General features: G+C 37.9%; 1 protein-coding gene and 1 long non-coding RNA gene across 11 annotated transcripts in view; one reads left to right on the top strand and one right to left on the bottom strand.

Annotated features, from left to right (window-relative positions):
- The first annotated feature begins 219 nt into the window (after positions 1-219).
- The window catches only part of vn (membrane-bound neuregulin protein vein), a 93,547-nt gene continuing 79,242 nt past the window's right edge, over positions 220-14,524 (top strand). For 4 of the 10 annotated variants that reach the window (XR_011396836.1, XM_014238936.3, XM_070111007.1 and 1 more), the window contains exons 1-2: positions 220-302; positions 7,425-10,448. Coding sequence is in view for 9 of the 10 variants with exons in the window: in XM_014238936.3 (XP_014094411.2) it covers positions 8,147-10,448 (2,302 nt within the window). In the remaining variant the exon portion in view is untranslated. Of the gene's footprint in view, positions 618-638; positions 790-817; positions 1,149-1,246; positions 1,389-7,424; positions 10,449-14,524 lie in introns of those variants that run through there. The other 6 variants (XM_036360406.2, XM_070111003.1, XM_070111002.1 and 3 more) reach the window with 6 other exon arrangements.
- Positions 2,402-12,567, bottom strand: LOC138857650 (uncharacterized). Its single transcript, XR_011396837.1, has 3 exons — positions 12,024-12,567; positions 4,421-4,561; positions 2,402-4,354 (listed from the first exon to the last, which is right to left on the bottom strand). It is a non-coding gene; the product is annotated as an uncharacterized lncRNA (long non-coding RNA).

The following is a 14,524-nucleotide window of genomic DNA, read 5'->3' as shown; positions in this document are numbered from 1 at the left end:
ACGTAGGTACATTTGTATTTCGCGAGCGAGCATCAAACATGCTCGACGGCGCGTGCGTTAGCGTACTCTGTAAGCGCATCTGTCAGCGTTCACAGCGCATGGAAAGATATTTAGCATTTTCACAAGAGTTACGAACGCAGCGCTGTTAACAGCCGAGTGCGAGCCTCCGAACGCAGACGGCAATGCGACGGATGCGAATAAGCAGCTGGTTTAGTGATAGTTTAATAATCGTTGAGTTCACATCTAATGTCGGAAATCGCAGTTCTCAGTTCCGCATCTTTCTTTTGATAAACTTTATTGAGGTTGTTTGAAATTAATATCCATAGCTCTGTATGTAAGCGTGTGGCCGTAGTGCATTCAAACATTTCAGTGCTCAATGTCGTCATCACATATTTAACACCTACACGAATACAAACACAAGTTGACGAGTGAATTCAAAATCACCGGTATTTCAAAAATTTTTCATGATATACCGCAAAAATATTAATATGCGAATGTCGCTGAAAAATCTTAGAAAAAATAAATGTTTCGGTGAAAATAATCATCGGTTGAAAGTGAATCAACAAAAATATTAAATAATAGTGTATTTAGTTCTAAGAAAAACAAAATTTAACAAGGTGAATCATCTTGCATACAAAATCATTTTTTGAATATTTCAAGTGAAATTCGCAAAGAAAGCAATTGGAGAAATGTAGACACCGCAATAAAAACAAACCAAACGCGATTTTCGAAAAGTTGTTGTTTAAAAAAAAATTGTGGCAACCATATAATAAATCATGATATCTTATTGTAAGTTGCTAAGTGATTTTGTTTGTTGTGAAAATCACATATACCGTCGGTTCTGGATTTGTTTTTACTTCTGTTTTTGAATAATTTTTGCACTTATCGACCGTCTACCTCGGACTTGAGCGGAACTTATTACAGGCGAAAGCTCGATTTTGTTCTGTCGTTTTGACCACAGAAAATGCGAAAATTGAAAACGCGTCGCGCTCACAACCGTTGCGATACCTTAGCAACTATACGGCCATTCTCGCAGACCTACGAGCCGTCGTAAATGTTTTACAGTTGTACGCAAAGAATATACAATGGTGAACAAATGTGAAAATCGGCAAAAGAAAATCCATGTATAAAAATAAAAACAAGAATATGTATGTATTTATGAGTGTGTGTATGTGTGGGTATTTTTTATTTTAGCGAGCAAAGAGACGTGAAATTGGGAAATTGTGAACTGTTGCGGCAAAATTGGGGCAGCTCGCTGACGATAGACAGTCGGCAGGCCGCTAAGAGACTGTGTTAACTCAAAAGAAAGTGTGAAAAAAAAATCAAAAAATGCATTTTCAGTGTTTTTGAAAGCTAAGTGAAACAAATAAAGTGTATAAAACATGGACGTGCGTGTATAATCTAGTGTTTTGGGAATAAACTATGCGTTTTTGAAAAAGAAGAGGTTTCAAAGTTTTAATGAAATCACAAATTGCTGTTGTGACTAAAAACCAAATCTCATTTATCGAAAATACAAAAGTGTCTGACTCGTCATAACACGGAATGCTCGAAGAATTAAAATTTTTGGGAGTAGATCTTCAATTATATGGGTTTGGGCAATATTGTTTGCAATCAATCATAAAGTCTATAAAGGATAGAGTTTTCATACAATTTAACAAATAAATATGGATAGACATTTTTCGGAATCAATTTCTCATAATTGTACGCAACAATTATCGTCTGAACCATCCTTTAACTAGCTTCATACATCTTTACGAAAAAAAAAATTTAACAACAATGTGATTTGCCGCCGGATTTTAAGCAAAGCACAGTTACGATATTGCGATGACAGTCTGACGAACTTTATCAAATGTTATCCAAGTGAAAATGTATACTGACCAATAGCACAAACAACTACATAGTATGAATCGTTTAAATTGGCATAATTCCATAGAGGTATAACAGCACATAAGATAGAACGGGGTATATATTGTATTATACCACTCAAATCAGGTATACTCTCTTTCTTACAGAGAACCTTGTTTTTCTTTTAGAATGCAAATTTTCCGTACGAAGAAGCAACGTTCCAACGTAGAACTTGGAGAATTCCTATTATTATAGTGTTATCAATTAACATATTTTAAAATTTAGGAAGTACAATTGATAAATACTAATTTGAATCTGAAATACGAATTTTGAATTCACAGACATACCTTTTGATCATAAGAATAAGAAAAGCCTACTAGTACTGTTATTAAATGCTCTTTAGCTACCTTAAATTGCGGGTATCCCGATATTCATTGTATTAATGCGTTCATAAGCCATTAGAAAGTATATATATGTGTATATACATCTCATATACCTATTACCTATATAAATACATAGTTTTATAGAAACTAATATAGAATAAAGAATTCCATAGTTTAAGAATTAGAAGGATGTATGAATTCGCGAACCTATTGAAGTTTCTGGATTATTTATTTAATATATGTCTTTCTGATACAAAAATAGTAAATAACAAAAGATATAAATTAAAATAAACAACAAAAAATATAAATATTACAGTAGATGATTGCGACATACACTTCATATACATATGTATATAAGCTCGACCACCCTCTCCGAATTCATCTTAAGTAATCTGATTTGCTGTAACCAGTACGCATACATATTTGAAAAGTTGCTTTAGTTTTACTAGAAATCCAAACTTTCCATTCAAAACTACTAATTAATCTTTTTAAGAATACTGATTTTCAATAAAGATTTTTTAAATTGAGTTTGTGAAAATCAAAGTACCGGTTCTCATGCATAATGCACACAAAGTTTCCACTTATATTTCGTTTCTATACCCTGCAAGGGCTATTATAAGTTTGCCATAAAGTTTGTACTATCCGTCTGTCTGCATATACGCGAACTACCGAATATCGAACCACAATAGCATATAGTTACCATACAAACTGGTCGATTAAAACCAAGTTCTTGTAAGGAAACTTATTTATTTGTGAAGGGTATTATAGCTTCGGTGTAACCGAAGTAAGTAAGTGATTAACTTCCGCCACCAATTACAGAAGAAATTAACTGAGGTATTTGTGAGAGAATATGCTATTAATTATGATTGTATAAATTGAATAAAAATTTATCCAAATCCTGTAAATATTTACCTGCCAAACCAAATTACTCCAAATTACTCACCAATTCGCAAAGGAAAACGAGTGTATTTCTGACTTTTCAAATTCGAATTGTGGGTGTGCATGCATCCGAACACGATCAAAAAGTCACACATACCAACAACAACAAAATTTGCATACATACAAACATTCATGAAAGCATTTAAAGGGGGCTAGTGATACGCTCGATAAGGCGAGAGAATGCGTGTGAAATGCTAAAGGCAACGCGATATATTTGTTTGTTTGAATATCGCGCATATACGAGCCACACGTCCAAGTGCCCGTTGTGGCGGCAGCATGAGCTCTAAATATAAGAGCGCTATATACATACATATATAATGTATATGTACATATCTATTTGTATATTAGTATAAGTATAAATGTATCTATATAGCATGTGCATAAATTAACGTATATGTATGTGTGCGAATTTCATTACATTGTGTGTTTGTGTTTATGTAGCTGCGTGGCCTTAAATGTGAGTGCGCGCGATATGTGAGGCTAAATGTACACAATCGAATGTATCAAATATAATATAAACACATTTACATACATAAGTACACACACACAGACATAATTATTCTTAATGCGGCAGGCGAATGCGATGCTCGCGCATGAAAATCTTTTGAATTTTCCTCGACTTGGCGCTCGTCAGCGACAGCGGCAAAGTCACCGCCGCCACCATCGCCACCAACACAGCAACAACAGCCGCTGTTGCCATCAAATGTATATGTGTACATGTGTGTGTGGTCGGCTGCTGTCTGCGGTACTTCACTTCGCTTCACTCAACTCGGCTCTCGTATTCGGTCGAGCGACTCGATCGTTGATCGCTGATCGTTTTACGATCATACTCGCGTATACAATATCTCTGTTGGTTGCTTATTTTTGTTGCTACTGATTTCGTTGTGTATGTTTTTGTTCTTGTTGTTATTATTGTTGGTGCGGCTGCCGCACGCCGTCGATTTTTGTTTTAGTTTCTTTATCAATGTTGATGCTGTTGCTGTTGCGTTTTTGTTATAATTACATTGTCTAAAATTAGAGAACGTGGTGTGTCTGGCATATCGCACATCTCGGCTGCCAAGCGGGTAACTGCAAAATCGAAACGAAAACGAAGAAGGATGAAGAAGAAGCAGCAGCGACATACTCTACTTGTGTTTAATTGCATCTCGTCTCAATAGACGTAAAGGCGGGTCCCCGTCAATGGCAATCTAATAAAATACAGATTGAGATTAATGCTTCAGTTAGTGACCGGCGTTCCGCCTTTTCGTACTTACCGCCCGTATCAAACGAAATTTGTCCAAAGTTATGCCCCTAGTTTCACGGTGGAAATCTGTTGTTCTCTTTTATTTTCATTTGAGCAATGGCAGCACATCCAGCTTTTTAGTTATAAATTTTCATAATGTAAAAGCTGAAAACTAACATCCAATTATTAAAACTAGGCTACCTATTTATAATAGTTGTATTCGATTGTGATTTTGAGTTAGTTTAATAATATTTCAAATATATTTATGTTTATTTTTAATTACTACAAAATATCGAGACTGACAGCCCTACGTTGTAAGAGAGCATTCAGTTGACTCGTTTCTGCGGCAAAAATCCAATTTTAGGAGCGGTGGTGAGTGTTCATTTATATTGCGCTCTCATAAGATAGGTCGTATCAGCTGATACGGTCTACGGTTTTGCGTCGGTCACTAACTGAAGCATCAGTGCTAGAACGGCTGCAAGCACAGTCTTGTCGTGGCCTAACGGCACCACTACCAACGACAGAAACAACAATATACGCTATGGTGTCCCCTCATCTTCTCACAGTTCGTTAAGCCCATCCTCCAACCAGACAAGTTGTCGTGGTCCGTGGTTTTCATCAATCGTTTCTGCTGTATGAGTCGTTGTCGTCGTCGTCGTCGTGGTATTTACGACGAGAAACCGCTGATGCCGAGGATAAGAAATGGAGTGAAAGCGGCGATAAAACGATGGCGGCGTCAGCAACCTGACTACTCTTTGTATGAATCAGCGTTGAAAATGTAGGAGTCAAACACACATACACATAGCTGCACGCTCATATCCATGTAGGTGTAGGTATAAATGTCGGCTGCGCTTCAGAATCCACTAATTCAAAATTATTGCTTAGATTTTGGCGATTTTAGTCATACAAATCTCTATGTTTTATAGCTCAGAGTTTTCTTTCAGGGAAGCAAACACGCACACACGTTAATGCTTTTCTGCTACCTATCTTATTCGGGTATATTCGTGCCTGAGTATTTTCTGACTAGTCGTCAGCCACCATCCACGAGCCGACTGACTTCGTTTGATAATATTATTAACTGAAAAAAGCACATGCCGGCTAAAATTCGCGAAGTAGTTCAAGCTTCTTTCACAAATCTAACGAAAATGACAACAAAAACAAATTCAAACAAAATATTAGCAGCAGCAATATTTGAATTGAAGTTAAGCGAATTCCGTAGGAAATGCAAAAATTCAAAAATATTATGCACATCCTTCTGTTGATACCTGTTGAGTGGCTAGCAGCTACACTTCGGTTTATGCACACCTGATTTGGTCATGCCGCTGATCTCCTGACTTTGCTGGATTTTAGACAAGTGCACTTATATTTTATATGAGGGGAGAAAGAAACAGTAAATTGGAACAAAAATCAGCCTTTGATGAGCTTTTTGCTATTTTGTTGAAAACTCTAGCGCAATTGGTGTGGTTGTTGGTTGAGCTTGTCTCCTTCATTCATTGCGTATACGCCACGTTGAGCGCAGGTCGCTCCATTACTTACCGGTAATTGACTAGGCTGTCTTCTTCACTCGCCATTTCTTAGTTCTGTTATTCTTTCTGTGCTCTCATGTGCATATATACCGTTAGTATCGTAATAGTAGTGTTTATTATTATTTATGTCGAGCGCTTGTTTTTTGTTATTATTGAGTTTTCATGCAGTCAATGGAATGTCCGCCCAGTATTGTCTATAGATGTTTATGTTTAGTATATATCTTATGTATGAAAGTACGTTCTATAGATGTATTTGATTCGCTAAGCGTTAGAGAGCGGTGAATCCAACAAGCCATACCTGTTGTTCAAACAATTGGCAGCATTTGCGTTGCAACCCTGTGCTATTATAATAAACAAATTTTGAACAGTGAAAATGGTAAAAAGTGAAAGAAACTCATAGTAGTAGATTGAAACGCATTATAAACGAAATATAAAATAACAAAAAAGGAACGAAAAATAGTTTACGTGATATCTAAGGTTGGAAAGAGGAAAGGGAGGGGCGTAGTTGAAATTTTAATTGTTGAAACAGTTTAGCTCGATTTCCGGCTAAACTAAAAGCCCTTTAGAAAAATATTATATTATATTATATGACTAAGTAGTAATAGTAATAAAAAGAGCTACAATTTTCATATTAACACATTTTTCACATAAGTTCAAAATTTATCAGAAAAATCCAAATACCCACGGTTTTTATCTTGTACAATAACATTTCCTTTACGAAGCCAAAACAGGCTGTATTTTTTTATTTAAAATATTAGGGACGAAACTTTTTTTGACATAAAAACGAATAAAGGCTAATTTTCAGTAAAATATTCTTACGTCAAACTATAAGATTTTTTACTGAGTCAGTAGGTTTTAGGTTTATTGAAATCTCTACTTTCTGATGTTACACATTATTGTGGAAAATTTTCTCATAAACTGCAAAAACGACCCCATTTGAAGTTGACGGGAGTAACAACAGAAGTGGCAATAAAAAAAAAATTAAATATATAATATAAATTAGTTTATCTGTGCAGAGTGTCGTTTGTCATAAATCTGTCTCACGCGAAAATCGTGCCAAGTAGAAGCAGGCAATTAAAATTATTAAAACTATTAAAATTTTAATAAAAACTGTAACAAATTAAATTCTGATATTGTTAATTTAGCAAATTATTTTGAGGTGCGAAAGTGTTTGATGGGAGAAAAACAACTGATAAGCACAGAAACAATTATTTAAAAAAAAACGATCATAAATTTGAAATTAATAAACTTGAATCGAACACAACTAAAACTTATATATTACGTGAATATTAAATCTTAATAAAAATGATTGAAAAATAAATGTATTGAAACATAAAAAAATGTCCATCGGTAAATTAATTTACTTAGTTTCATTAATATTTTTTGGAGTGCTAAAAGCAACACAGTTTAAATATAAAAAAATAGTGCATTTCACAAAATTTGAAAATTTAAATTCGTGAAAACATATTTCCTTTTGGTTTTCTAAGATTTAATGTTTTAATTTTGCAGAAAATCATTTTCATTCGAACAACAAAGATTTTACTTGACATACATATGTATATATGCCAAATACCCAAGGCGATAGTAAAGCAAATACATACGCAAGAAGTGTTTTTGCCATGACAAAATGCAGAACGAAGAATGTGAAAATAAGTGGAAGAGCATTGTGCAAAGAATTTAGGAGAAATTAAAACGCTTCAAAAACTCAAAAACGGAGTTTCATAAATATTAAAAAAGAAAATAAAGTGTTATATAAAGCAGCATTTTTGAAATAGTCGCAACAACGACATAGAACAAGTGACAATGTGGCTTGCGAATCATTCTTTACGACAGCATTTCATGCGAAAACCACAACAACACGGACACACAGCCAAAGCTAAAGGCAGTACAGTGCCCGCCAGGCGGCTTGTTAGCAGTTAAGGCAGCAACAAATTGTTACAACAACAAAACTCGTTCTTCTTCAAAGAGTGAATTAAAAAACAAAATAATAACAAAGCAAACATACTTGATGCCTGCAATTGGAAAAATATTCAAAAGTAAAGCACAGATTGAACTATTGTACTGAGAAAGCATATAAAAAACAATTAAAAAGTTGAAGAGAAAATTATATAACGTGTGTAAGAAAACGACTGAATTAAATCAAACGTCGATTGTCGCTGCCACAAAGTTAAATTCGGTGTATTCTGTGCGTCGCTGTAGAGTTGGTACTAACTCTCCTACGGGCGGACGCCATGTATGCGCGAGTATTGCGCAAATGGAGTCTACAAACGAAACCGCAAGTATCTATGAACATGTGGCGGCTGCTGCTGCTCACTCTGTTGCTGCTCTGTCTGTACTCAACGCCGGTCACATGCCTTACAACCGCCTCCGCCCAACGCCTGCGTGTGAATCGGAGCACCGCGCCAGTGATTGCCATCGGGTCTGTGACTGCCAATGCGGCAGAAGCACTAACGGCACCACCACCAGCAGCACCAGCACAAGCGTCAGCAGCAGTGGAGAGTGGAAGCAGACGAGAAGTCGAATCAGTAGCACAGCCACACAACCCTTCAGCAGCAAAAGCAGAAGCCGCCACTGTTGGCGACATCATCGAAGAAAGTTTCTACATAACGGTCGATGGCGCCGACGCAGATAGCCGCAGCTATGGAAGCCGTCTAGTGCAAGCGCTGTGCGTTCATGGTGCATCGGACGCAGCAGGTGTAGATTTAATGGGGCACAGTGGCAGCAACAGCAAGAAGGTCAGCGGCGACAGCAGTAGGATATTAAGCAGTAGTAGTGTAATGAACAGCGGCAACAGCGATAATAGTGGGCGACAGCAACAACAAATGAAACAAGAGCAGCTATATAGAGAAATCGATGGTTTGGATGCAACCGATGGAAATGCAAACAATTTGGCATATGCATTTTATCGACGCTCAGAACCGCAAGCATTCAAGTCACCAAAAGCTTTGCAAACAGCCACGAAGCCATCAGCAACAGTGATGGGGACACTAACGCCGACAACAGTATTCAGCCCCCAATTTAGTGCCCACTACGTGGCGAACGATGAAATTGTTGCCAACGATGGTGATGAGGAGGACGATAATGAGGAGGAAGGAGAGGAGGAGGAAGCTGAGGATGTAGATGATGACGTCGATGGCGATGCCGAAGCGGATGAGCATGCATCGGACGAGGGTGATGCCGACTATGGTCGACAGCAACAAGAAAAAGTTCCAAATAATAAAAATAGTCACATAATTAATTTATTTAAACCATATAAACATAGCAACATTAACAACTTCAACACCAATTACAATCACAACTCCAACTCAAATTTAAACAAACTACATCCACAGCAATTACAACCACACACGAGCAGCGGAACATCACCTGACCAAACAGAACACACAGCGACTGCCATCAGCAGCGACACGCCAGCGTTCGCGACAGGCAAACGAAGCTACAAGGCGAGACGACATGTTCCGTTTACAAATGCACAACAACAACAGCAGCAGCATTCATTACGATTGCATACCGCGCATGTGACAAAGAGCGCTGAGCATTTGTTCACAAGCACACCACTGCCCATCACCGCGTACCCCACCAAGAAGGTGTTCCAGTTGGTGAACGGCAAGAACTTGACACGCATCGTGCATCTCTTGCCACCCACCCACTACCGCTTTGCCGCTTATGAAATACCCCCGGTACTGTCATACCGTGGCGAGTTAACGGAGCAGCAACGACGCGCGCTGCAGCACCAGCACGAGCGACAACTGCAGCAAGATCAAACCGCACGCTCTCGCCGCGACTCCCGCGTCTTTGGCTTGGCGCAGTCAATGAATACTGGATTTTATAGCATGCAACAAGCACCACAACTTACGTTGGGGCAACAATTAAGCGCACAACAACACCAATTCCAACACCTGCAACAAAGCAGCAACGCTGGTGACAACAGTTGGCAGCAAATGAGCGGCAACATGTACCAACGTCAAACACATGAGCAGCATCACCAACGCCAGCAACATCACAATCATCATAAACACCAACACAACATGGGTGAACAAAGCGGTATGGGCACCAATAACAACCGTAATATGCACAACGGTCACCATAGCAACAACAAACACAATCAACGTCAACGTCAACGCAAACGACCAAGGCGCTATTGTTCGGCGCGCGATCCCTCACAGCTGGCGTTCGAGGCACCCATAGTCTTCGAGGGCAAAATCACGTCTATGTCACCGGACCGCCGACACAACTTTGCCGCCACAGTGCAAGTGCTGAACGCATATAAACAGCAGATTGGTTATCAGGTGAAACGTGAGCAATTCGTGCGGCTGCAGTTCGAGTATATCAACAGCAGCGGTGAATGCGACATCTATCGCGAGCAGTTGCGACCACGCGGTCTAGTGCGCGGGGACGAGCTGGAGCTGCAGCGCACCTATCTCTTCTTCGTGCAACAAATCGATATGCGCAACTTCACCATACTCGGCCAGCCGATCAGGAAGACGCGCCGCGTAATCGAAGCAGTGCAGGATGCAGTGAGCGAAAATTATGGTGAGTTGAAATTTTCAAATATTTCTATTAATTATTCAAGGGGCATTTAGAGGGATCGTAATATTTCTCAACTAAGTTAGAAAATTCTGGCTCACAAACAACATAAGATGTGTATTGCAAGAGGTCTCTCTTGGCATTCTATGTAAAAGTTACGGATGAAAACAGATGAATATTGCACGAATTTGCAGCGCGATTCTAAGAGGTTTACAAACTGCAAATTTCAATATTAAAATAAAAACAGTGCTATTTCGTATATGAACGTTTGACGATACTGTTGCTTATTATGTGGTGTAGCTCTTCATTTCCTCGTTGCGCTTACTCCATTCTTCGTTGTTGTCATTATTATTGTTGCTCTTTTTATTTCATTTTTTGTTGTCAACTTCACGCTCTGCTAATATCCACTAGACCGAAATAATTTATTCAACACACCCGTAAACGAGACACACACACATACATACATTCCACACACACGCACTCACAAACACAGCAATTATGTGTGGATAGGGAGGTAAATTGCATTATTTGGTTGTGTGTTGGCATGCCACACACATGCATATACAATTTACTGCCTTTTAAAAGTTTTGAGTTTTGAGTTGTGTGTGTATGTGTGGGTATAGGTGTACGCGTGCGCGTGCGCGTGTGGCCGCATGTGGAACGCATGAGAGGGCAACATTTCCTTCCTCAAATTAAACTCAACTGTGAAGACGATGAAAACTTCGCTACTTGCAACAAAACCAACAACAATGACACCAAAAGTTGTTAAATTTTAGGAAAACTGTTTGATTTTGCGAACTTTTTGAAACTCATGCAGCCATCTGCCACCACTACCGCCACAAAATGCATCACTGCTGCATCTGTGCTTCCGTTTATCACTGATACCATATTTGCGCTATTTTTGTTGTTATAATAAAAATAAATGCACAGCAATCGCATGTGAGTTTCGGGGCGCGTCGTTGCCCCGCGCGTCGGGCCACACTTTCTCATGCGCCCAGTGCTGTCGTTGATTGCGGCTGTTTCTTTAGCTGCTCTTCATTATTGTTTCCTTCCTCAATTCTGTTGGCGAAAAGTAGTAAAGCAAAATAATAAAGCAACTGTAAAAGTTCCCGCTCGCATTGGTTTTGCTGGCAGCGTGCGCCGCATTGCATGCAGCTGACCGCGACGTTGTAAGCGTTGCGGTTCAGCGCGCGCACTCGCTCGTACGCTTTGCGTATTTGCTTTGCGCTTTTTTGTTTTAATCTGTTTTACTCTGTATTTGCTCAACTTTTGTTTTATGGCCAGCGCATTGGTTTATTTGTTTTGCCGTTGTGTTTTGTTTTTTGTCATTTAATTTTAATTTGCTTGCTCCTTTCATTTTATATTCGTTTTGCTACCGTATCTGCTACCATTTCGTTTCGATTGTTTTTACTTTAGTTAGTTTCTTTTTGTTTTTACATTTATGCATTCGCTAACGACGCGTTTTTAATTTCATTCATTAACAATATTCAGTATCAATAACAGTAACAACACCACACATTCATCGATTCGTCCGAACACACACGTTGGCATGTGTGTGTACGCATGTTTATATATACATACCTTAATGCAGAGTCATTTTCAACATTGCTTGACGTTAGGCCGTGTTTCTACTACTGGTTTTAGTGGGCGTCATTCCAAGCAAACGTTTAGAATTGCCTAGAATTCTAGAATTGTATCCGAATAACTGGTGGATTTTGTGCAGCTTTTTCGTAACAAAAACGCTCTACGAGCTCAAAACGATGACTGCTCTTTCTTAAATTCAATAAAAATATTGGAAACGAACCCAGTTTCCATCATTAGCGGAAGATCACGTCAGGATGAACTGTATTTGCTCGCAGCAAATTCATCACCATTCAATAACCGACATTGATGAAATTATATTCTGAGTGGGTAGATTAAACACTTGTTTTTCAGCTGCTCTCTTTAGAGTCGGATTTATGAAGCTCGGAATTTTTGATAGTATGGTACATATGTCAAAAACTTAAAAGTCTTTAATACCATATAGTTTCCTAATTCTGCACTGTTCGATTGCGAATGCTCGCCAATTGCCTTCTTTTGTATATATAAGCTGTTGCGACTTAATATTTGTTGTTTTAACATTTTATTCATGCCAACTTGCCTTTATAAGTCTTCTCATTGACACTCGCTTTATATAGTAGATATATATAATATAAACATACACACATACCTAAAGTATAATATATATTTACACACGTTGCTCCACAAATCAGCTGGAATCAGCTGTTTTGCGCGATTTTATCAGTCCATTAACAAATAGCCAACTGCCACTGCAGTCCTAATGAACTTCTACACATATATGTAAGTACGTATGTATGTATGCATATACGTTTTTGTGTGTGGCTTTGTGATAACTCCCCTTATGCGCACACACTTTGCAAGCGCACATTTCATCGCTGTTAGCTTAGTAAGTTAAACCAGGTATATACGCGCACACACACATTTTCCACCGCAATTAAACTTAATATAAATACGTATTTACTTTAAGTTATTCTAGACAATGTAGTTAGTTTATTTTTGTCTAACTTTTTTACCCATATTTACATTTTTGCTGAGTTTGATTTATATTTCGTTACTGATTAGGTGTTGGCTACGAACGCTGTGCTCGTATGCTAGGTCTGCGAGTGCAAATGTTGAACTATCAAAATCTACAAAAATACATACTTATTGTGTATGTAGTAAAGTAAGTGTATTGTAAGTTTTTACTCATCTGAAGCTTGAGAGTTTTTATCTATGCCGTTACCTCGAGTCATTTTTATACTCTTATACTTATTTTATATATACATATGTATATGTTATAAATGATCAAAATGACGAGACGAGTTGAAATACCGATGTCGGTCTGTCCGTCCGTCTATCTGTGCAAGCTGTTACTTAAATAAAAATTGAAATATCGCACGTGTTCCTTGGCAAAAACGTAAGGACGAGTTCGTAGATGAGCGTAATTGGACTACTGTCACGCCCACAAAAGGCCAGATTTAAATTGCATAACTTTTAAACCATTTCATTAATCACCACTACCGACACTAAACACGCCAGAGACATTAAGCTTTAAGCCAAAAGTGGACGATGGGCGTGGCACCGTCATTCTTTTGATATTCCTATGTTACATTAGATTCTTTCACTTTAGAGTAAGCAAATCAAGCACCAATGAATGTATCGGTACAAAACTTTGCACGACTAGTGCCCTTAAAGTATACCATCTAAGGATCAAAAATTGTCCAAATCGAACCGAAACTTTTCAAGCCCCTATGGACCGAACATGTGGACCCCAGTTGACTTTTATCCGAAAATATCGGTCAATGTGTGAGAGATATAATTTAAATTCAAAGACGATCCTTTTCTGAAAATAGTATGTCTGTATGAAAAATGGGTAGCCAGAACTTGACCTAATCCCTATATAACTAGTATCAAGATTTTTGAACATCCGGCAGACTTTACTCCATATGATTTGTGATGGTATGTGAGGTATCTTAATGAAACCCTGGGAGCATTTTATTAGTATGTGGTATTGACAAAAATTTATAAAATCGGGTTAATACTATCCCCAACTCCCATATACTATCTATAATGATTTTCGTTATTCTACCAAGTTTTATGCCGTATATGTCGGTCAGTGAGTATTATTTATATACAAAATTGCAAATTTTTTCTCGAGTATACCTCAGCAATGTCAATATTAATGAAATCAGCCCGTCCCTTTCTCTATCCCCAATATACCCCATAAAATGATTTCCGTCTTTCCACATTAGTTTAAGCCATTCAGATTAGTCAAAATGTGATATTTTAATGAAATTCAATAGACAAGTTTTCTTAAAAATTTTGTGGTTTAGCACTGAATTAGATTGGAATTGGTTTATACCTTGGTCTAAACCTCATATCCCTAATATAATTATTTGCGATCCTCTGGTTGACGTTTTCCACATAAACTTAATATATTATATTAAATTTAGCCTCTTCGGTCGAGTTAATAATTTTAGCTGACCCTAATTAAAATATAGCAATAAAACTTATTCAAAGTGTATGACCTTCAATATACGTCG

This window comes from Bactrocera oleae, chromosome 6 (assembly GCF_042242935.1).
Source record: "Bactrocera oleae isolate idBacOlea1 chromosome 6, idBacOlea1, whole genome shotgun sequence".
In the NCBI taxonomy this organism is placed as follows: domain Eukaryota; kingdom Metazoa; phylum Arthropoda; class Insecta; order Diptera; family Tephritidae; genus Bactrocera; species Bactrocera oleae.
The sequence above is the reverse complement of the archived record's forward strand: the minus strand, read 5'-3'. Positions and strand labels throughout refer to the sequence as shown.